At 43.1% G+C, this 22,508-nt stretch overlaps 8 protein-coding genes across 8 annotated transcripts; 7 read left to right on the top strand and 1 right to left on the bottom strand.

The window, feature by feature from the left end:
* Nucleotides 1-3,151: 3,151 nt before the first annotated feature.
* On the top strand, nt 3,152-4,502 carry Osi19 (DUF1676 domain-containing protein Osi19). The gene is made up of 4 exons (XM_064694670.1): nt 3,152-3,361; nt 3,431-3,701; nt 3,788-3,969; nt 4,359-4,502. The coding sequence occupies exons 1-4, from the start codon at nt 3,152-3,154 to the stop codon at nt 4,494-4,496; spliced, it is 801 nt and encodes a 266-aa protein (XP_064550740.1). The 3' UTR covers nt 4,497-4,502.
* Nucleotides 4,503-8,822: 4,320 nt separating this feature from the next.
* On the top strand, nt 8,823-10,027 carry Osi20 (DUF1676 domain-containing protein Osi20). Its single transcript, XM_064694401.1, has 2 exons — nt 8,823-9,222; nt 9,293-10,027. Exons 1-2 carry the CDS (start codon nt 8,823-8,825, stop codon nt 9,733-9,735), a joined length of 843 nt encoding a protein of 280 aa, XP_064550471.1. The 3' UTR covers nt 9,736-10,027.
* Nucleotides 10,028-13,690: 3,663 nt separating this feature from the next.
* Nucleotides 13,691-14,594, top strand: LOC135436501 (protein D3). Its single transcript, XM_064694118.1, has 2 exons — nt 13,691-13,894; nt 13,955-14,594. The coding sequence occupies exons 1-2, from the start codon at nt 13,718-13,720 to the stop codon at nt 14,450-14,452; spliced, it is 675 nt and encodes a 224-aa protein (XP_064550188.1). The 5' UTR covers nt 13,691-13,717; the 3' UTR covers nt 14,453-14,594.
* On the top strand, nt 14,552-15,336 carry LOC135436503 (protein D2). Its single transcript, XM_064694120.1, has 2 exons — nt 14,552-14,708; nt 14,767-15,336. Exons 1-2 carry the CDS (start codon nt 14,628-14,630, stop codon nt 15,244-15,246), a joined length of 561 nt encoding a protein of 186 aa, XP_064550190.1. The 5' UTR covers nt 14,552-14,627; the 3' UTR covers nt 15,247-15,336.
* A 61-nt stretch (nt 15,337-15,397) lies between these two features.
* On the top strand, nt 15,398-16,759 carry LOC135436502 (protein D2). Its single transcript, XM_064694119.1, has 3 exons — nt 15,398-15,479; nt 15,903-16,036; nt 16,103-16,759. Exons 2-3 carry the CDS (start codon nt 15,911-15,913, stop codon nt 16,580-16,582), a joined length of 606 nt encoding a protein of 201 aa, XP_064550189.1. The 5' UTR covers nt 15,398-15,479; nt 15,903-15,910; the 3' UTR covers nt 16,583-16,759.
* SmD2 (small ribonucleoprotein particle protein SmD2) lies at nt 16,600-17,322 on the bottom strand. The gene is made up of 2 exons (XM_064694121.1): nt 17,163-17,322; nt 16,600-17,051 (listed from the first exon to the last, which is right to left on the bottom strand). Coding segments are annotated over exons 1-2 (360 nt in total). The 5' UTR covers nt 17,165-17,322; the 3' UTR covers nt 16,600-16,693.
* A 230-nt stretch (nt 17,323-17,552) lies between these two features.
* Nucleotides 17,553-18,978, top strand: LOC135436183 (tRNA:m(4)X modification enzyme TRM13 homolog). The gene has a single exon (XM_064693687.1). The coding sequence runs from the start codon at nt 17,630-17,632 to the stop codon at nt 18,938-18,940; it is 1,311 nt and encodes a 436-aa protein (XP_064549757.1). The 5' UTR covers nt 17,553-17,629; the 3' UTR covers nt 18,941-18,978.
* A 299-nt stretch (nt 18,979-19,277) lies between these two features.
* On the top strand, nt 19,278-22,011 carry LOC135436374 (vesicle-fusing ATPase 2). The gene is made up of 2 exons (XM_064693952.1): nt 19,278-19,473; nt 19,618-22,011. The coding sequence occupies exons 1-2, from the start codon at nt 19,364-19,366 to the stop codon at nt 21,758-21,760; spliced, it is 2,253 nt and encodes a 750-aa protein (XP_064550022.1). The 5' UTR covers nt 19,278-19,363; the 3' UTR covers nt 21,761-22,011.
* The last annotated feature ends 497 nt before the right edge of the window (nt 22,012-22,508 follow it).

Here is a 22,508-nt window from a genome sequence, read left to right as displayed (position 1 = left end):
GCGGGCTAACTACTCTCTCTTTCTCCCCCTTATATCTCTCTCTCTCTCTCTCTCTCTCTCTTTCTTACTCTCTCAAGGACAAAATTGGCATTTTCTATAAATACATGCAATATTTGGGGCACAATTTATTTTTATTTTCGACCTAAGCCCTTTAACATTTTTAAATTTAGCCTAACCGAACCTTAAATACCGTATATATCTGATAAAAACTGCGAGTTTCGGGTCGACTATTGTTGGGGAAATTTGCTTGGTTTCAAGTTTGGCTTATGAGTAAAAAACTATTGATTAGAGTTCTGTGTTCAAACCGGTTCGGCTTAAGATCAACATGAAATCTAAATAGAAGTCCAATTTAATGGACTTGTCCAGATAAAGAATAAGTAAATATGTAAAATATACATGCAATAATTAATTAATGAATAAGGATGTTCATAATTACTGAGATTAAAAAGCAGAAACACTTTTCACCCAAAAACGAACTTTTTATCTATTCGATATAGATAATTACATGGTAAAACTTTCCATCCAAAAACTATATTTTTTTTATGATATAGTAGTACGATGTGTATAGGATTATGCCCATATATATAAAACATGGAGAAGTTTGTAAATAACAAGTTTGGTCAGGCAAAAAAAACAACTTTTTTATGCCAGAAACTAAATTTCAACAGATTGCGGAACTATGCTCGCCCTTAACTGTTGATACTGATCAAGAATATCTATACTCAATGGGATCCGTCGCACATTTCATCACAAAACTATAATACCCTCTACAAGGGTTAGTTAGCAAATATAGTGTATATGGCTTCGCTGGCTGGCCAACACTTCATTGATATTTAACTTGGCTGCCATCGTATGGCCGTTTCTACGCAACAATTTGAAATGTGACAAACAAAAAAAAACAACAACTTTTCCAATTTCATTGGCAAATGTCGGAGGCTTCTGCGGCTGCCAAAATGCGCTCGGAATTGCAAATCAAGCGCCAAAGCGTGGAGAAACTTTGGCTTCAAACACACACGAAAAAAAAGGGTTTAAAATAAAAAACAAAACAAACAAATATACACGAATTGCTCTGATATCAATTCCATTTTCGTGGCAGCGCAATCAATATACGAAATTCATAATTTACATGTTGCAACGCGAAATATATCGAAATTCAGCGCATGTCTCTTGCAAGTTGGGCCTGTGGTCAGGTGAGGGTGAGGTATGAGGGGGGGGAGGTGCTGTATCTTTGGGGCATCTGCTGTCACTTTCGCTTTCGTTAGGGCAACGAAAAACACTTTCTATATCATTGGCATGGACTCAATGTCGCCGAGCTGTTGCTCAATTTGGGCTCTGAGCTAACTCAGCTTTAATTATTAATTATGATTTTTCAGTGCGTTAATTGCCCAACTGAATTTCTGCTTGCACAATTTGACGTATAAAATATGCGTTGCACTTGTTTTATGAATAGTTTTTTAGCGACCACTGAACGGTTTATGAGCTTGCGAGCAGCTTATCAAAAGTGTTGCCTATATTTCGGCTTGCCACACGATGTGGCATTTGTAAGGCATGTCGCATACCGATTGGTGGCATATGCCTCCAAGCTAAATAGTTCCTGATAAAGGCTTTCTTTGTCATTAATTAATCTTTAATCATTAAAAATATGCTATTCACCCTGGCAACAGTTTCTTTATACAAGTAAAGTCTTTAGAGTAGGCTGTGTGAGGAGCTATAGAATAGCTATAGAAAAACTCTAGTATAGCTAGAGAAGAGCTATAGAAAAGCCTTAAAATAGCTGTAGAAGAGCCTAATATGCTTCTAATCAAACGATCTATTAAACTCTTCCAAAACTCCATTAAAGGCTTTTACTTAACACTTATTAAGCCCTTCGATTTTTGATTATTTTTATCATCAATATTTCTCTATATTTATGTGCACATTATATTGTATGTTTTAAATATAGAGTAGCTATTTTTCTTTCATCAGCTATCAAATACTTTTCATTTTAAATTTATTCCAGCGAATATTGTTCTCTATTGCCCAGAAAGCCATAGAAAAGACTACGCTTTACCCTCAAGACCAACTTTAAGGCTTCTTTCATACTTTAAAATGTTTATCATTGTATTCATAAATATAGCCTTATTTAAATATATATTAGATTTCTAAATATAGACTGTATAAGATATTGCACACTATTTTGTATACCCTAGAAATTAATGCTATAAGATACTATGCCCGAAGTCCCCGAATTCAAAAGTTAACACTAAAAATCAAACAGTGATAGACTTTGATAGACTCTCAAATATAATAATAAATGTAAATAAAATAAACATAAAATGACATATAAAAGGAAATACTATTCCTTTATCAAATCAACTCTCGCCTAGACCTACAAAGCAAAGAGCTGATCAATTATGGACTCTATCAAGGTTAGTTAACTCAAAATGCATTTGCCTGCGCTCTTCTCTCTCTCCCCCTCACCACCTCTCACTCTCTCTCGCACACTTTGCAGACCTTTTTGGAGACATGAAAACGGGCAATTGAAAAACTAATTTAACCATACAAAAGTCAACTTAAATGGCGCCCTTAATAGCATTAGCAGCTCTTTTCGAGTTTTCGACAATTTCCTGCAGCTACAATTGGGCGTCTCGGACCTTATTTGATGAAATGGCAGCAGGAAAATGCATTTAATATCAAAGTAAAGTTAACCAAATGAAACGCAGCGCCCGGGACAGACAGAGCCGGCACGCGTTTAAAATAAAAGCGCATTAAGTATACGACACGTGGTGCCCAGGCACGCACACGCGCTGCCACAAAGCCGCAGCGGAGCCAGAGGCAGAGCCACAGGCAGAGGCAGAGGCAGCAACAACAATGCATTCTTGTTGTTGTTGTTGTTGGCGCTCTGCCTCTTTCGGCGTCTGCTTCATTTATGTCTTCTTCCGCCATGTTTCTTTCTTTTTTTTTCTTTTTTTGCGCACGACCACAGCCAGCCCGAGAGCCGAGCGTCGAGTCGTCGCAGTCGTCGCAGCGCCGCTTCAAAAAAAACATTGGGCAAGTATAAAAATCGTGAACAATAGAAAAACGATTATTAAACTCAATTGTGCCAGCATTGAGGCGAGTTGTGTGTGTGCCCAGCCAGTCGAGACAGCAAATCATTCACAAATACAACAAAATGGCCAAATTGCTCCTGCTGTTGGTTGTTGTGGGCATTATCGCAGCCCTGGCGGCCGATCAGGCGCAGGGCGCCAATGCTGCGCCGCAGCTGCAGCGCCTGATAGCCGAGGAGCAGAGCAAATGCGCCAGCGGCCAAGATTCGATGGCGTGCATCAAAGAGCGCGCCATGCGCTTCGTGGACAATGTGCTCAGCAAAGATAGCTACACGGTGAGTTGACACCTCCCCTCCCCCCCCCCTCTCTCTCACACAGTTTTTAACTGAACATCTCTGTTGCAGCTGGCCAATCTGGAGGTGAGCTCGAATGGCCAAAAAATGGGTGCCGTTAGCGAGGCACGGGCCAGCACCAGCGACGGCTTCCTGGATGCCATTGAGAACTATATGCGTGGACACGATGTGAGCATGAATCTGCCCGTGGCCGATGCCAAGATCACCGTCTCGGCCCGGAATCTGGCCAACGATGAGCTGAGCTTGAACCTGCAGCTGAACAATGTTGATGATGCGTCCGATATCGAAGCCAGGGGTAAGAAGGGCAACATCTTCAAGAAGGGTGGGTTTATTGTGCGCATATATCCAGTATACCAGAGAGCAGCATCTTTAATGCAATCCCCACATAAACATCAACTCTCCAATTAGGCAAGAAGCATCGTCTACGCAAGCTGGCCATGCCCATACTGGTGCTCATTCTGCTGAAGGCCATCACGGTCATACCCATGGCGATTGGCATACTGAAGATCAAGGCATTCAATGCGCTGGCCCTCGGCTTCTTCTCCTTCATTGTCTCGGTTGGTTTGGCCATTTTCCAATTGTGCAAAAAGGTAAGACCAATCAGCTATTAAAACCGCATCTCTATTGTCTTTTAGGCATTCGCGGGCTGTGGTAATTAGTGCGAGTTAGGGAGTTGTGAGTTGAAAGAGGGCGACGGGCGGCGGGTAAAATTCGAATAATTACATTTAAATAATTGCATTCACATAGCACGTATGTATAGTTTCTCCCCCCACCCTTCAAAAAGGGGCGCGTGCGCTGGGTAAGTGTCGAGTCCAAAGTCCAATGTCATCAAACCCGAGTCCAAAACCCACGCCCCATCACAACAACACACTCCAACCCCCTAAAAGCCAAACCCACAAAAATGTGCCAACCATTTAGCTTATTTAGCCAAGGCAGCTGCACTCTATTCATAAGCCATATTTTCTCTACCCCCGCACAGATTGCCCATGATCACCATCATACCGCCCACATTACCGCCCACGGGCCGTGGGATGGTCGCAACTTTGGAGGCGCCGCGCCCGTCATGGAGCAGCCGCAGCATTTGGCCCAGGAGCTGGCCTATCGGGCGTATGCCTAGGCCGGCGAGCGAATTCCCCAAAAACGCTGAAGCCACAAAACGGGCCACGAAAATTTGTTGTTGTTAATTTGTTAAAAATTTTCCCATTTGTTTTTGTGACTTGATTTTGGCGAAAACTGAGCGCGAGGCTGCGCCGCATCCTTAAGACCCTATTTATAATAACTATTTATTTATTTATTGAAAAACACAAATAGTAAGAAAAAAAAAACAAAAACAAAATGAAACCAAAACAAAATAAACCAGCTAAATAAATGCCTTAAAAAATTGAAGCAAATTAATTTTCTTATTTTCAGGAAAAAACTTTCTTAATTTAATAAAGAAAAATAGTTACAAATATTTTCATTTTCTTTCATTCATTTTCGAAATATAAGTAAATAATTTTATTAAATGCAAAACATTTTCTGATATTGAGGAAAATCTTCATTTAATGGCAATTTTCATGAAAATTATTTTTTCAAGTGTACCCACAGCTGGCCCTTAATTAAGTAGGTCGCTCGGTTAGGGCCAAGTGAATTTCCACGGGGCATTAAATTATGTATGGGCCAAACACATTGGGGGCATCCTAATTAGCCAACATTTAAGTGGGCTCAAATTCTTTGGCGCAACGCATCTAATTGAATATTCCAGTCAAATGCGCTGGCTCGATTCATTTGATGAACTGCCTTTCAATTTTAATTTTTAAGTTTCTGCTTTTCACTTGCCGCGATGAAAGTGGCCCGTTGCCCGTTTCTCTCGCCGAAAGTGAAAGTCTTTAAGTATTCTAATCGATAAGGAGCTGCTTAGCTGGCCAACGACGCGAACTGAAGCGAAAACGGAAAAAAGGCCTTAAAAAAAGCCCGCCCGAAATTCTTGAGCCTGGTCAATTTCTACACAATCGGCTGCATTTGAATTTGATTTAGAAAAAAAGAAGACAAAATCCACACGCATGTTGCGCCCATTTCGGGCCCATAAAGCGCAGCTGGGCCATATTGGCCGACCTTTAAGAACTCAAGCGAATATTTTCTTGCAGCTACCCCGCTGTGTATCAGGGGGGAGGGTCTGGGCGAGGGGGTTGGGATGGGTTTGCGGCAGCTGTTGGCCGCTTGCCTCAGTGCCTCGCATCGCTTCGCTTTCATAACAATTTGGCATTCAGGAGGACGTTGCACAGCCGCACGAGCATATGGAAATTGATTGCATGTTTACACTTTTTTGTTTTTTATTTTATTTATCTTGCCTTTGACTGTTTTTCGACAGTATTTTTTTTTAATTTTGGCACGCATCACGCCGACGCTTGAAGACGTTGAAAATTTCTTTTATTGGGTGATAACAGATCGTGTGACGATAACAACGTTGACACCTCTTGCATTATTCACGCTATCAGTTAGGTAATCTACGAGTGTTGTCCACAATTACCTCCCTGGCAGTGAATTGCTAGATGCGTTTCGATACCCTGAACACATTCAAAATGGGTAGAAAGGGTATATTGGTTTTGTGAAAAAGGTTTGAAAAGCAAGCAGGAGTCTTATCCGACCTCATAAAGTATATATACGCATGATCCAAATAAGTAGCTGGATCGATCTGCCCAAGTTCGTCTGTCTCCTCATCTTGGAGACTGCCATTATAATTAACATTATTTTATAGATATATAGAGGAATCTATAAACTATTAAAATCAGTATTTTTCTCAAATATCTTCCATTTTAATATATTTGATAAATACCGATTTTGAGAAGTAGTTATTATGCATAAATCGAATATTGTAAGAGCTAGCTACAGCAAACTTGAAGATAACCGTACGAAGAGCCCAGTCATTAGTCCATTTAAATCTAGAAAACTATCGTTATCATTACTTTTGCGATATCTCCTCCTATTATCCATAAAGTCGATACATATCAATATTGAGACACGTTTTCTTAAACATAACTCCAATATTAGAAGAGCTAGCTGAAACAAACTTGTAGATTCTCAAGGAAAGAGCCGAATCCATTTCATTCTGTGTGTTAATCTAGGAAACGGTCATTCTCATTATTTATGCGATATCTCCTCCTATTTTCAAAAAGTCGATAAATAACGATTTTGAGACGTTATTTTTTTGAGCATTTCTAGAATATTAAAAGAGCTATCTACAAAAAAACTTGCTATGTAGATTCTCATAGAGAACACACAGATTAGGAATATTTCACTTTTTAGACCCCTAAGCCCTTAAAAAAACACTCTTTTAAAGGTAGATCCTTGCTCTTTGGGATATAAATACATAGGCTCCATAGTTGGTCGCAGATTTCCTTGAATTTCAAAAGGATCGGACTGGAAGAACCGATTCTATTTAGTCAATACTGCGTTTCTAATAATGGGGAGCTGGGGTAGAAGAAGCACAGTCGAAAATATGTATATTTGTTTTTGTGTTCTTATGTACAGTAAAAGGTTCGAAAGCTTTTAACACTGGGTTCAAGCAAAGACAATATAAACAAAATTTAAGCACAATATAAAATCTATAATACAGTGTTCGTACTCTCTTTGATGCAGGGTACCTCCTAGTCGTGTACTCCCAACTAGAGCACTCTTATTTGTTTTGTTTTTTCGACAGACGTAAAATCTAATTTCAGAGATACTTAGATTACAATTTATGTTTACACTACAATTTCCAAAAAATGGGAGTTCATGTTGAACATAAGCAAATGTTTAGTGGAAGTTCAAGTCAATTAGTTTGCGGACAACAAATACAAAAAGTCTTTTTAGCTTAAGCCTCGATTCATATTTAATTTCACATTCCAATAGCTTCTCTTTTTATGACACACTTTTGAACACGCCCAATAAAATGTGTATGAAATAATTTATTTATTTATCAGTTATTAACAATATTTATCTATAGGAAACGAACGTGTTTGGCAACTAATTGTTTTAATAAAACAATAAATTATTGCATTACTATTAGGTTAATTTATAACAGACTGTTTATTTTGTATCGTTGTTTGCGCGTTGTTTTTATTTATTTTTTTTTTTTACAGTCGAATGGAAAGTTGTAAAGATAACTTTGCAGAAAACTAAATATCCTTTTCAACATGCCATCATCGTATTTTCTTATATTTATTAAGTTGTTAGTAAATAAAATTTAAATTTAATCTCTAAGCTGACTTTTGAAATGAATACTTTAATAAAAGAAAAACGGGTGTGAATAAGAAAAAGTTTTGTACCAACTAAAGAACTTAGTCCATTGAAAGTAAAAGTTATTTAAAAGAACTTTGCATGATAAGTGAACATTTTTATACGTTTTATTATTTTCTATTATTTTTTTAATTATTTTTATTATAATAGGGACTAGTGATAGGAAAATTCACTGTATCCCAGCACGAAATTATGAAAGGCATGGCAGAAGGGAAATTCAAAGAGTTATCATGTGTAATTATTTCTCAAAATTATGTTTAATTAACTAAGCAATAAAAAAGGTCAAGATTTCTTCACTTTTAGTGGCCCACATTTAAGGCTGGCTGAAAAGCATCGCCCCCAAAAGAAACGTGTCGGAAATATATATATATATATGTCGCAAGTATATTTCGTAATCCCCAGAAACAAGCAAAATAACAATAACTCAATTCGCAGTTCCGCATAGACGAAAAAAAAAAAAAAATGGCCTAATACAAAGCAAATGGTCAAATGGCCAATACCAAAGCGTAGACGAGTTCCGTACTGATTTCTTGTATCGAAATTTGACACAATACGCTGAAAAATGTACGTGCCCTGGACCTGGGCCTGGCTTGGGACTGACTGGCTTTCATGTGTTCGCGTAAGAGTTGAGGGCACGCATACTAATTGGGCGAAACAAAAAGTTATTTTCATCGGCCATCGATAATGCAACTTCGACCGCTGCGCAGCTGAGGGGGAGGGAGGGGGTTGGCTGCCAAAGGGGGGGCAGTGTGGCCGTTATGGAAAGCGAGAAAGCTTGCGAGCAGCCAGAGGAGTCAGCCGGTCAACCCACATATCAAAAAGCCGATCCAACAGTTTGGTGAAAAACTTTGGACACTACGAAGACTTTGGCCAAGGTTCGGCAACGGCTTTCGTCACTCGATACGTAGCTGTCCAAAAAATATTTGTGCGCTCCAAAAACGAACGAAAAAAAAAAAAAGCAACTTTTGAATGCACCAGTTGCGGGTGAAGTACGCGTCTCTTTTAACTAGCGCCCGAGGAGCGGCAGTATAAAATCGTCGGTACTGGCCAATTGTTCAACATTGTCGTCGCAACGGCAACGCAGTGAACACAACGCGCTCCGAAAGTGATTGATATATATAAAGATATAGATACATATATATAGCGCGTGGATATCTGTGACTGTATAGTTGAAAATCTTGAGGCAATGGCACAACGTTTCACATCCTTCGCCGCGTCCGGTTGTTTGCTGCTGCTGGCGGCGGTTTCTGTTCAGGGCGCTGCCATTGATAATGGGGTCACGCCGCGCATCCACAGCTCCGATGAGCTAATCTCGACGATTGTAGATAAGTGCTTCCATGCCAATGCGATGCATTGTCTGAAGGAGAAGGTGCTCACCTATCTGGACACGGTCGCCAATGTTGAGGAGGAGGTCAGCGGTCGTGCCTTCGATGATGATGTCATCGACAAGGTCATTGTGGATCGTGTGGCACGAATTCTGCGCACCAACGAGGTGCGCGTCCAGCTGCCGGAGACCTTCTTTGCCAGCTCCGTGATGACCTATCGTGCGGATCGTGGCTTCGATTTGGAGCTGCCCCAGGCGGAAGGTGCGTCAGCCTGCGACATAACCAGAATTTGCTAATTCTTAACCTAATTGTTTTCGTATTCATTCTCCAGGCCGTGCTGAGAAGAAGAACAAGGACAAGCTGTTCCTGCCTCTGTTGCTGCTCATGAAGTTCAAGTTGAAGGTTGTCATGCCCATTCTGCTGGCTCTGGTCAGTCTGAAGGCCACCAAGGCATTGATCTTGTCCAAGATCGCCATTAAGCTGGTGCTCGGCTTCCTCATCTACAATCTGATCCAGAAATTGGGCGGCATGAAAATGAACATGGTGCCCATGCCAGCTCCAATGCCGGCGGTTGAATACGGCGTGCCCAGCACCACGGCCTCCTCATACGATCCCAGCAGCTGGGAGCCGCAGAGTGGTGGCCCCTATGCGCGTTGGGACTCACAGAATCTGGCCTATAGCTCGTATCATCCCAGCAGCTCCTCCTCGTACGGCTCGGGCTCAACGTCGGGCTCCACGGCGGGCACCTCCTCCAGCTACAGCTCCTCATCTTAGATCTTAGCTCGCACTGCCGCTGTTAATGTACATACCAAGGAACTGAGTGCCACTGAGCCCCTCTGCCGCAGGGGCGTGGCACTTTGAGTAAGCAGACCAAATGGAACCGGAACATGCCTAGGCCATAAAATTAGTTTCTTAAGTTTAAGCGCTCGACTTTTAGCCATTCTATTTATTTCCCTACTCCGCATCGATTTTTCCCTATCGACTTCTCTTTACTGCTTTGCTTTCTCTCTCTATGCATTTTCCCCTTCTCGCTTTTCCCATTTTCCCCAACAGAAATCGACCAAAAATCAAGCAACTTTATTGAAAATATTATTTATTTAATTTATTAAAAATTGCAAAAATTCAAATTAAATTCATTTAAAAACTGTTTCTTTATTTTTTTTTATATTTCCAGCTGAACATTGTCCTCTTAATTAAACTGACTCAAACGGACGTTTTTACAAACTAGATCGGCTAGACTTTTAAAGACCCTGTCTGAAGATAGATAGAGGATTGATATCCTCAGTATGAATATCTTTTCCGAATAATTATTTGACTTCTTTAACTTTTACTAAACTGCTCAGAAATCTGAGTTGGTTTTGAATAGCCAAGTATTAGAAATTATTGTTGTTCCTATAGATCAATTTGGCATCTAAATCTGACAACATTATTCTTGGCCGAAATTCATGTGAAAATTGTACCCTCAAATATCCTATACAGACATATATCCTACTAGCGGGTATAACCCGGCCTTGCCCGTGGCACGTATGTTATAAAATCAAAAAAGCTTTGAAAATGATTTTAAAACTGATCGGACGGGAATCAAACAACTTTTATGCAAATCGGAAAACTCTTAAAATTCACCAAAAAAATCTTTGAAATGCATTTTCCACCGAAGGAGTTTAGATTTTGCAAAAAGTGTGAAACACGTCTCAAATGATTTTTCGTATAGATCTTTGGAAATAAATTTGAACACAAAACGTCATCCACCAAATCTTCGACCCCCATTTGCACCAAGGAGGACCGGATTTTTCGAAAAGTGTGAAACACCCCTTAAATGAATTTGAACAAAGATCTTTGAAAATAAGTTTGGGGCCGATCGGATGGTAAACAAAAAACTTTCATACAACCGTTTTCCGCCAATTTACCACTGTTGCGGGTGGAATTTCCCAAATCGCTGAAATACGTACTTATTAAGTTCTTATGAAGAGCTTTAAAAATAAGTTTGATGCAAATCGGACACAACTTAAAACGCCGCCCAAAAAATCTTTAAATCGCATTCCCCCCGACGAAGTTTGAATTCTGCGAAAAGTGAGAAACACGTCTCAAATGATTTTTCATATAGATCACTGGAAATGAATTTTAGCTCGAAACGTCACCCACCAAATCTTTGACCTCCATTTCCACCAAGGAGGAACGGATTTTTCGAAAAGTGTGAAACACCCCTCAAATGAATTTGAACAAAGATCTTTGAAAATAAGTTTGGGGCCGATGGGATGGTAAACAAAAAAGTTACATACAAACGTTTTTCGCGATTTTTCCACACTTGCGAGTGTAATTTCCCGAAACCCCGTCTTAACGTGCACCTACATCACATAAGGTATCTACAGTGAAAATTTCAGCTTCCTAGCTCTTACGGTTTGGGCTGTGCGTTGATCACCAATCAGTCAGTCAGTCAGTCAGTCAGTCAGTCAGTCAGTCAGTCAGTCAGTCAGTCAGTCAGGACAAACAGTTTTATATATATCCTATATACACATATACACACCCCCATAACTCGGTCAAAACTCAACCGATTTTCATAAGGCTTGGCTTTTTGTTCATGGTTTGACCTCTTTATCAACTTTGCATCAAAATCTGACAACATTATTTTTGGCCAAAATTCATATGAAAATGGTGCCCTTAAATATCCTACATAGACACATATCCTATATAGACATATAGGCCTAAATTTCCCACCCCCATAACTCGATCAAAACTCAACCGATTTTCATAAGGTTTGGCTTTTTGTTCATGGTTTGACCTCTTTATCAATTTGGCATCAAAATCTGACAACATTATTTTTGGCCAAAATTCATATGAAAATTGTACCCTTAAATATCCTACATAGACACATATTCTATATAGACATATACATAGGTCTAAATTTCCCACCCCCATAAATCGGTCAAAACTCAACCGATTTTCATTAGGTTTGGCTTTTTGTTTATGGTTTTGCCTCTTAATAAATTTGGCATCTAAGTCCGGCAACATTATTTTTGATCAAAAGTCATCTAAAAATTGTACCAAGTTGAGAGCCAAAATGACTTAGCCCAAGCGTCGAACTAACAAGCGGCATGTCGCTGGTTCGAATTCAGCTGAAGTTTTGGGTTTATCTATTTTATTACTCAATTTGGTACTATTCACAAACAAAAACATGAATAATTATTAAAAAAAAAAATAGACAATAAACATGTTTTCGTAAATGCCCGAAGTTGTCACCAATGACAAAAAAGAAATTTCGGAACCTCCCTTATATTTTCATTATTATTTATTTGATTATATATAATTAGTATATTTTCAGCAAACAATTCACAACTCAATTGAGCTGTATAATCAGAATAATGCCAACATTCTATTTTGAAAAAATTCATTTGCTCAAAGATAAAATAAGTTATGCGAAATGGAAAAGTGTATGCAACCAAATTATAGGTTAGCTATAGTTAGTTATTACTAGCCATATTTAGTTGGTAACTAACCTATGTTTAGCCCTGGCTAGTTATTCCACATGTTAAATAAAATAACTAGAATCAGTGCAGACGTATTGCCGGATTTGCATGTTCGGAATTTAGCGACAATTTCCTGCACACATATTTAACTAGAATTTAATGAGCTACTAACTGTTTTCGACATTCATAACATTCACGAATTTTTTTTTTTTTTGTTCGTCAGAGTCACGCAAATTCCGGAGCAACAATTGGGCTGAGGCACGTCAAGCTTTACAGGCTGTTAACTAATTGAAAAGAAGCAAGAGTGCGCGAGTCGAGAGTGCCCTATTTGGAGATACCCTGTACGCGCCGAGATGCTGCTCCAACTCTGTTCTTTATGTTTATCAGAAAGTCACACAAACACACAAGCAATCGCACTCACACAAACAACCACGCATGCTTCTTCTTTCCTGAAACCTCACACTATTTGATGAATGCCTTCTTGAATAACTTCGGCGCTTAGAGTCCGATCGTTATGAAATTTTCAACTTTTTAATATTTCATGCAAATGTGTGTAAATACCAAGGCCCAAGATCGTACCTCTATAAATACGTTGTTTTCTTATTCTTTAATTTTTGGGGAAAAAGTATCCAAAAAGTAAAATATTTGAAATATGTGTATGCAACACCTCCAGCTACAGCTATTAGAAAATTGTGTATTCTAGTTAGACTTTTGGTATTTCAATTTCATAATTTGTAGGTATTAATTAATTAGGCAGACACTCGTTTCTGTCGACCATTAATAAACGAATAAAGTTTAAGTGAAGATTTCGTGAAAAATGTTTGAAATATCAGTAAACATAACGATATAAATATACAAATATAAAAAAATGCCCATAAAACTAAAAGAAACTTGTTTAGTTGGATCTACGTGCCGAATTTTAAGTCTCTTATCATTTTATTAATTAATAATCAATGGGATAAGAGACGTCTCATTGCACTTACAAGAACCATAATGCCCACTTTAGGCCATTCTCAATGGGTGTAGGGTACAACGAAATGATGCAATTATACAATGGAAGGGTAACAGCAGTCTTCTTATCCAGTCAGACATATTAACCATGGCTTAAAAGAGCAACAGCTGTTTTAACAAAGCCCAAGTTGAGCGGGCGAGTTGGCAAACTGGCCACCAGACCTAGACCCAGACAGCCGGTTTTTTCAGCACAACAGCAATCTGGCTTGGTGTCTGGGTGTGAGCGCCTACTTAAGTGGCTTTCAAGACCAGAGCAACGCAGTCTTGATGCTGCAAGCGCCATGTGGACCAACTGCAGTCGTTTGCTGTGCCTCTACCTGAGCCTGAGCCTGTGCCTGTGCCCGGGCCAGTGCCTGTCGGTCAGCGGCAGTCCGCAGGAAACGATTGTGAGCAAGTTCCTGAGGCACCTGGACGTTATACCCGATCTTATAGATGTGGGCCCCCAGGATTTTCTCAATGTAAGATTACCCCCAAATTTAAATGAACTCTCACTAATCTCTCGCCCTTTTTGTAAGCAGGTCACCTACGCGGGCAACATACGTGCCGATCGTGGTGTCGAGCTGCAGCCGCTGCAGGTGCGGGATGAGCCGACGGTCCATTGGATCGCTGGCAAGGATGATTACTATACGCTGCTGATGACCGATCCGGATGTGCCAGAGAAAATGTATCCGCAGCTAAAGGAGTATCTGCACTGGCTGGTTGTCAATATACCCGGCGACCACAAGTCGCTGGGCGATGTCCGTGTTGGCTATGTGGGCGCCACGCCCGCCAAAGGCAGCGGCCTACATCGTTACGTGTTTCTGCTCTACAAGCAGCCGGATTATCTAAAGTTCGACTTCGATCATGTGCCCAAGCATAGCGATAGGAGCCGCATCAAATTCAGCACCCGCGAATTTGTCCAAAAATATAATCTAGGCTTTCCCCTGGCTGGCAATTTCTTTACCAGCGAATGGAGCAAAGAGGTGCCGGACTTGCACAAGGCCCTCCATCCTAAGGGGGAGACGTTGTCGTTTTAGGCAATCGACAAGCCGCAGCTGTTGGCCGGTTTTGTCGGATTGCCAAAGAAACGCATAAATTAAGCTAAAGCCAAGCTGCGATATCAGCTTATTGTCAAATCGTACACTGTAAATAAATTGTCACACAAAATATAGCCCGACAGATCTATCAAAATCGAATTTTTGACTTGGAACTATGACCGAGGCCGTCGAGTCCTTTGCCAAGCACAAGATTGTTCCCGATGTGGTACAGGTGGCGCCCATGAAGCTGCTCAAGGTAAGCTGACCCGGTTCGTGGCCACAAAAAATTGACTACCTGCTGCTGCTGCCTGTAGGTCACCTATGCGGGCGGCCTGGACGTCAACAATGGCAACGAGCTGACGCCCACCCAGGTGAAGGGCGCACCGCAGCTGGAGTGGTCGACAGAACCGGATGCACTCTATACGGTGCTGCTCACCGATCCGGATGCGCCCAGCCGCAAGGAGCCCAAGTTTCGGGAATGGCATCATTGGCTGGTAGTCAATGTGCCCGGCACACAGATCGACAAAGGCGATGTGCTCAGCGCCTATGTGGGCTCCGGGCCGCCACAGGGCACCGGGCTGCATCGCTATGTCTTTCTGATCTTCAAGCAGCCGCAGAAGCTGTCCTGCAATGAGCCGCGCATACCCAAGACGAGCGGCGACAAGCGCGGCAAATTTAACACCATCAAATTTGCGTCCAAATACCAGCTGGGCAATCCCATTGCTGGCAACTTCTACCAGGCACAGTGGGACAATTATGTGCCCAAGTTGTACAAACAGCTGTCGGGCAAATGATTTGCAAACATTATACGCACTTCTGTTTTTTTTTTGCTAAATTAGCAAGTGCATTCGTTAATTACCAATACAAATTTGCGTGCATTCAAACACATGTCATTAAATATATTTCCCGGAACGTTCAGCCTCAGCTGTCAGTCGCCAGCGCCAGCGATTTATAAGCCCAGCTTCAAGTCAAACGAGTTTCAGTTGTTCGCAGAGCGCGTCGCCGAGCAGATCATATTTTAGCTAGGGTATATTTTTTATACACGCTTACAAAGTGAAACGGGTATATTCGTTCTGTCCGTCTGTCCGTGAGAATACAACCTTTTGTTGTCGCTATTCAAGTTACAGTCAGACATTGTGTACAAATTATCTGACCACGCCCACTGACGCAATCGTGTGTACAGTTTTAGAGGAAACTGCGTATTAGCTGCTCTAAAGAGCAAGCTATACGTACGGGAAAAGATGTCTTTCAACTCATATGGAGAGATAAATGGCGAAAGTTTGCAGCTTCTACTACGGACTACAGCTGAACTTCCCCAAAGATCGGATATGGCCCGTTTTTAGTTGTTATTGAACATTGCGCAGTCGGTTTTGCTCGACTGCATCGTGCCCAGTTTTTAACTTTAATTAAATTGGTTTTGCATTTTTTGTTACGCTCTATTTTGGTTTAGCGTGAAAAATGTTGCTGCTTGCCGTGATAATTGCCAGCATTCTGGCCGTGCATAGCTCCGCGGTGAATGATGCATTCAATTGGCATCAAGTGGTGCCGGATGTGATCTCGGAACCACCGACCGATTTGCTAAGGGTGCGCCAACCAAACCTAACACATGGAGTAAAAACTTAACCAAACACTAAAACTTACCGTTCGCAGGTCAGCTACGATAATCGTCTGTTGGTTAAGGATGGGGACATTGTTACACCCACACAGGTTAAGAATAAGCCCGTGGTGGAATGGAAAGCCGAACCGGATGCATACTACACGCTGATGATGGTCGATCCGGATGCGCCCAGCCGTGCTGAACCCAAGCTGCGCGAATTCAAGCACTGGCTGGTTATCAATATACCCGGCAACGATGTGGCCAAGGGCGATGCGCTTGCCGATTATGTGGGCTCGGGTCCGCCCAAGGATACGGGACTGCATCGTTATGTATTTCTGCTCTACAGGCAGCCGAAAATGCTGGAGATCAGTGGATCGCGCGTTAGCAATACATCGCGTCGCAGCAGGACCAAATTCCATGCAGCCAAATTTGCGGAGCACCATCGTCTGGGCGAACCCGTGGCCGGGACCTTCTATCGGGCGGAATACGACGAATATGTGCCCATTGTGCACAAACAGCTGAAGAACAATTGAATGCCTTGACAGCAATGTTTGTTTAATATGAATTGAATTCGCATTTTATAGAGAATTCCATTTGGTTTTATTGATTGTTGTTGAATGTTAATTATGAGTTTTTGTTGCCGTCTATTTGCCCGCTGCGGTGGCAAGTGGATTGCGCAGCACCAATATAACAGAATCACCGCGCAGAAACATTTTCGATATGAAGCGATCTTTGTTAACGGGTTTCACCTTCTTTTTGCCCTTGCCCGTGCGCGGCAGCTCCGTCCACATCTCCTTCACATTCTCCAGGACCATGTTGCAATGGCGATCGAAGGCTTTGACGCGGCCGAGCAGCTTTTTGTTGTTGCGGCAATTGATCAGTACCTGTGTGTTGTTTTTAACCGACTGTGTTAGCACCGAGAGTGGTCCGGTGTTGAACTCCTCCTCCTCCTGGCGGGCCAGCTCCTCCGGCGTCAGTTCTGATTTCGGTTTTACGAGGGCCCTGCGAAAATTTTCAGTTCAACTTTTGTTTGGCACAACAACAACAACAACGGGACATGCCGGTCGCACATGTTGCTGCTGCTTTGCAGGCGCTTTGCGCAATGGTACTTACATGTTGGTGGGTTTATGGCAGCTTATTTGTTACAAATGTGTATCGTCTCTAAATAATTTATGCAGTAAATTAATATTATTGAACAAAACGTTTGCGCCTCGCGGCTTTTTTCCCGTGTTTAAGAAATGCTATATTAACTATCGATATTACCACTATCGATAATCTCACTCACGCTCATTAAAGCGTTGCCACCTCGAACAAAATGCAGCCATTTCAAATTCAGTTGTTCGATTAACACACGATGAAAGGTGCAGAAACACTTGTTATAATATACAAAGTCTATTGTAGCCCTACCTACCAATCTACAATGTTCACAAAACAAGTAATTCGCTGCAGTGTTCAATTGTCTTCGCATATATGTTCTGGTATTATAACGCTCATCAAATATGGTCACACTGCACTCACCATTTGTTATTGTCTACTTAAATCGAGGTAAAAGAATTAAGTTCTCCCCTTTGGCAAATGGCATGGCAGAGGCAAGCGCCGCTAAGAAACCCAAGATGACCGCAGATGAAGAGCCAGCCAACAACTGTGCCCACTGGGTGCAGCGCAAGAAACGTTACTGCAAAATGTCACCGAACAAGGGCAGTTTATTTTGTGGAGCACACGAGCCGCCAAGCGAGGCAACCTCGGAGAACGCGGACACGGAGCGCATACCCTGCCCACTAGATCCGAAGCATACAGTCTTCAAGCGGAAGCTAACCAAGCATTTAACCATATGCAATGCCCGCGAGCAAATCAGCACATTGCCCTATATACACAAAAATATCAATGCTGGCGAGGAACTGGAGCCTGGCAGGCAGCAGGAGCTGAGCGACTACGAGAAGCTAAAGCTGCATGAGCTGGAGGATGCAGAGTTCTATGGGGTTATAGAGAAAGTGAAGCAGCTGTACGACACACACATAGCCGGCCACATTGAGCAGCTGCAGCTGCAACATGAAACGCTGGAGGAGCCGCTCAGCCACAGCGAATTTGGTCCGGAGACGCGCAAGCACCTGGTGCAAACATCCGCCTTGCTGGGCATTCTGGAGCATGACAAGCAGCTGAACGACAACACCAGCTATATTGAGTTTGGAGCAGGCAAGGGCCAGCTGGCGTTCTATCTGGCCACGGCGCTCGATACGCAACACTTGGCCAACTCGCAGCTGGTGCTGGTGGATCGGCTCTCGCTGCGCCACAAGAAGGACAACAAGCTGGCCAACAAGCAGCTGGTGCAGCGCATACGCGCAGATATTGCGGACCTCAAGCTGTCGCAGCTGCCGGAACTGCAACGCACCCGGCGCAATGTTGCGCTATCGAAGCATCTGTGCGGCGCCGCAACGGATCTGACCCTGCGCTGCGTGCTGGGCGACGAAGCGTGCACCACGAACTACATACTGATTGCCCTGTGCTGCCATCATCGCTGCTCGTGGCGCTCCTACGTGGGCAAGAAGTGGCTGCAGGCGGCGGGCGTCACACCACGACAGTTTGTCATCATCACCAAGATGGTCAGCTGGGCTGTGTGTGGCAGCGGCATGAGTCGCGAGCGTCGCAAGGCCCTGGCGGAGGCCACTCGAGCAGAGCAGCCGCCGCAGGAGCCCACGCAAAGATTGGACCGCGAACAGCGCGAGCTGATTGGTTATCAGTGCAAGCGCATCCTGGACCACGGACGACTGGAGCACCTGCGGGCGAATGGCTACCAGGCGTCGCTCAAGTTCTACGTGCCGCGCGATGTTACCTTGGAGAATGTGGTTCTCCTGGCAAAACGCGACAACATTAAGTGCAATAAAGCTAAATGATAATCTATCACTTGATTTGAAATATCAAAAATCAACAATCGACTTGTTTATTCAATTAAAGTTTTTTATTATAAGAACCAAGCCCTGAATTGCTTAATCTAAAGCAAGCATGTATTAAGTACATTACCTTTTAAATAAGGCTGTATGTGCTTCGCATTGGCGTCAAACTAATTTTAGTTTAATTTTATTGCACTTATCTGCACAACGCCGGTTTATAACTATGCAGAAAAAAAATACAAATCAGCTGTTTTTGCTTCCAACGCAAACGCTCTTCCAGTGTATACACAAATATTGTTTTTTGTTTAACCAGGGCTGCAGAACAGTGCGAACAGCTGTTGGTGAGTCAGTATTTGGAAAACAATTTCGCCCCGTAAATATTGAATCGCGCTAGAAAATTAATTTTAAACAATTTGTGCTGCGAAAATGGCTACCGAAATAGCGCACAAAATGAAGGCCATCAAATGCCCCACAGACGAACTATCGAAGACCAACAAGGCAATCGTCAATATCGCCGATTTCACCGAGGAAGTAAAGTCAGTTTCTGTTTTTGTTTCTGTTTGTTCAGTTTTGCTTCATTTCTGTGCGAAGTAAAATGACGCCAGCTCAATGTGGGGGCGTCTCTTTTTTGGAGTGTGTAGTGTGAGTAATTCTTTTGTGTTTCGCTGATTCACTAACAGATATGTGGACATCTCGCCGGGACCTGGTCAGCATTATATATTTGCGCTGGAGAAGATTGTCGATCTGCCACGTGGACATGTGGGCTTCTCGCTGGTGCACCGCAAATGGGCCTCCCTCTCGATTAACCAGGAGATCGATGTGCGTCCCTATCGCTTCGATGCCAGCTCCGACATTGTTACGTCCGTTTCCTTTGAGACGGACTTTCTGCAAAAGAAGATCAACACCCAGGAGCCCTACGATTCCGATGAAATGGCCAAGGAGTTCATTATGAAGTTTGCGGGCATGGCCTTAACGGTGGGTCAAACACTGGTCTTTGAATTCAAGGACATGAAATTGCTTGGTCTGGCGGTCAAGACGCTGGAAGCCGTCGATCCCAGAACTGTTGGTGACGGCAAGGAGCCAAAGACGCGCAACGTCCGCTTTGGTCGTGTCCTGGGCAACACTGTGGTGCAATTCGAGAAGGCCGAGAACTCTGTGCTGAATCTGACGGGCAGATCCAAGGGCAAAATTGTGCGGCAGTCTATCATAAATCCTGACTGGGACTTTGGCAAAATGGGCATCGGTGGCCTGGACGACGAATTCAATGCCATCTTCAGACGTGCCTTCGCCTCGCGCGTCTTTCCGCCCGAGCTGGTCGAGCAGTTGGGCATCAAGCATGTGAAAGGCATATTGCTCTACGGACCGCCTGGCACGGGCAAAACTTTGATGGCCCGACAGATTGGCACCATGTTGAATGCCCGCGAGCCCAAGATTGTGAACGGGCCACAGATTCTGGACAAATATGTGGGCGAATCGGAGGCCAACATACGCCGCTTGTTCGCCGATGCCGAGGAGGAGGAAAAGCGTCTCGGGCCGAACAGCGGATTGCACATTGTCATCTTCGATGAGATCGACGCGATTTGCAAGGCGCGCGGCTCTGTGGCGGGCAACAGTGGCGTCCACGACACCGTGGTCAATCAGCTGCTGGCCAAGATCGATGGCGTGGAGCAACTGAACAACATACTGGTCATTGGCATGACCAATCGCAGGGATATGATCGATGAGGCGCTGCTGCGACCCGGTCGCCTTGAAGTGCAAATGGAAATCAGCCTGCCCAATGAGCAGGGACGCGTCCAGATTCTCGACATACACACGAAGCGAATGCGCGAATTCAATAAGATTGCCAGCGATGTGGATAACAAGGAGATTGCGTCATGCACAAAGAACTTTAGCGGTGCCGAGCTGGAGGGTCTGGTGCGTGCCGCCCAGTCCACGGCCATGAATCGTCTGATCAAGGCCGATGCCAAGGTTCACGTGGATCCCGAGGCCATGGAAAAGTTGAAGGTCACACGCTCCGACTTTATGCATGCCTTGGAAAATGATATAAAACCCGCATTCGGTGCCGCACAGGAAATGATCGAGAATATGCTCGCGCGTGGCGTCATCCACTGGGGCCAGCCGGTGACCAACGTGCTTGAGGATGGCATGCTCTATGTGCAGCAAGCCAAGGCCACGGAAAGCTCGGGTCTGGTCTCTGTGCTCATTGAGGGTGCGCCCAATTCCGGCAAATCGGCGTTGGCCGCCAAGCTGGCCAAGATGAGCAACTTTCCGTTTGTCAAGGTGTGCTCGCCCGAGGATATGGTGGGCTTCACCGAGTCCGCCAAGTGCTTGCACATACGCAAGATATTCGATGATGCCTACCGCTCGACACTCAGTTGCATTGTGGTGGACAATGTGGAGCGTCTGCTGGACTACGGACCCATTGGACCGCGCTACTCCAACCTGACGCTGCAGGCATTGCTTGTGCTGCTCAAGAAACAGCCGCCGAAGGGCCGCAAGCTGCTCGTCTTGTGCACCTCCAGCCGGCGTCAGGTGCTCGAGGAAATGGAAATGCTGTCGGCATTCACCTCCGTCCTGCATGTATCCAATCTGTCCAGTCCCGATCATGTACTTACCGTACTGGAAGATTCGGATCTGTTCAGCCCCGAAGAGTTGCAAGTAATAGCTAGAAAAATTAGCGGCAAGCGCGTCTGGATTGGCATCAAGAAGCTACTGGCATTAATTGACATGGTGCGGCAATCGGAGCCGGAATATCGGGTTATCAAGTTCCTTACCAAAATGGAGGAGGAGGGCGGCCTGGAGATGATAGCGAGACCGCAGTAGCTACCGCCCGTATTGGAACTGAAAATGTCCGTCGTGGAGCTCAACGATGCTTTCTGAAGCGTGTCCAAACTCAATAGCACCAACGAATTAGCTCGAATAGGGATTTGTAATACATTTTATACAAAACAAGAGCTAGCAACAAACACAGAGCCGACCAATTATGTGAATTAAACAAAACAAAAAGAATCGAAAACAAAGTTTATTAACATTCCGCACAGAACCCAACGACTAGTCCTCTTCCGCCTTGTCGAAATCCTTGGCATATTCCTGACTACCAGATAGTTAAATAGTTAATACGGATACCCTTCTATATGTATTTATATATACGATATTCGTTGGAAACCTCTATTGATGTCTATTTGTTTGTTAAATATTTACATTTCTTTTTCTATGTAAGCACAAAATAATAGTTCCATAAATCAAAAATGACGAAAGAATTAAACATAATTTGCCAATTTGTGAAATATGATTAGAGTATAAAAATAATTTAAATTTCTAATTTTAGCTATACATTGCCTAATACTAATTTTATTATACGAAAATTGTAATTAGAGATCTATATTTATTTGCATACTTTCGGTCCCTGCATAGAGCTAGGGATTGTTATCCCTATTTGCCTCGCTCGTTAAGTTCAAAGCAAAGGATTAATATATTATACAAAACTATTTGATAGAAACAACCATTTTTGAAAGACAACTTATAATCAATTTATATTAATCTTTGTCTATCTATACATGTATATTGAATG

This window comes from Drosophila montana, unplaced genomic scaffold, assembly GCF_035044405.1.
Source record: "Drosophila montana isolate Dmon_TW-CO22-7 unplaced genomic scaffold, ASM3504440v1 contig_3733_1, whole genome shotgun sequence".
NCBI lineage: Eukaryota > Metazoa > Arthropoda > Insecta > Diptera > Drosophilidae > Drosophila > Drosophila montana.
This window is presented reverse-complemented; position numbering and strand designations above follow the sequence as displayed.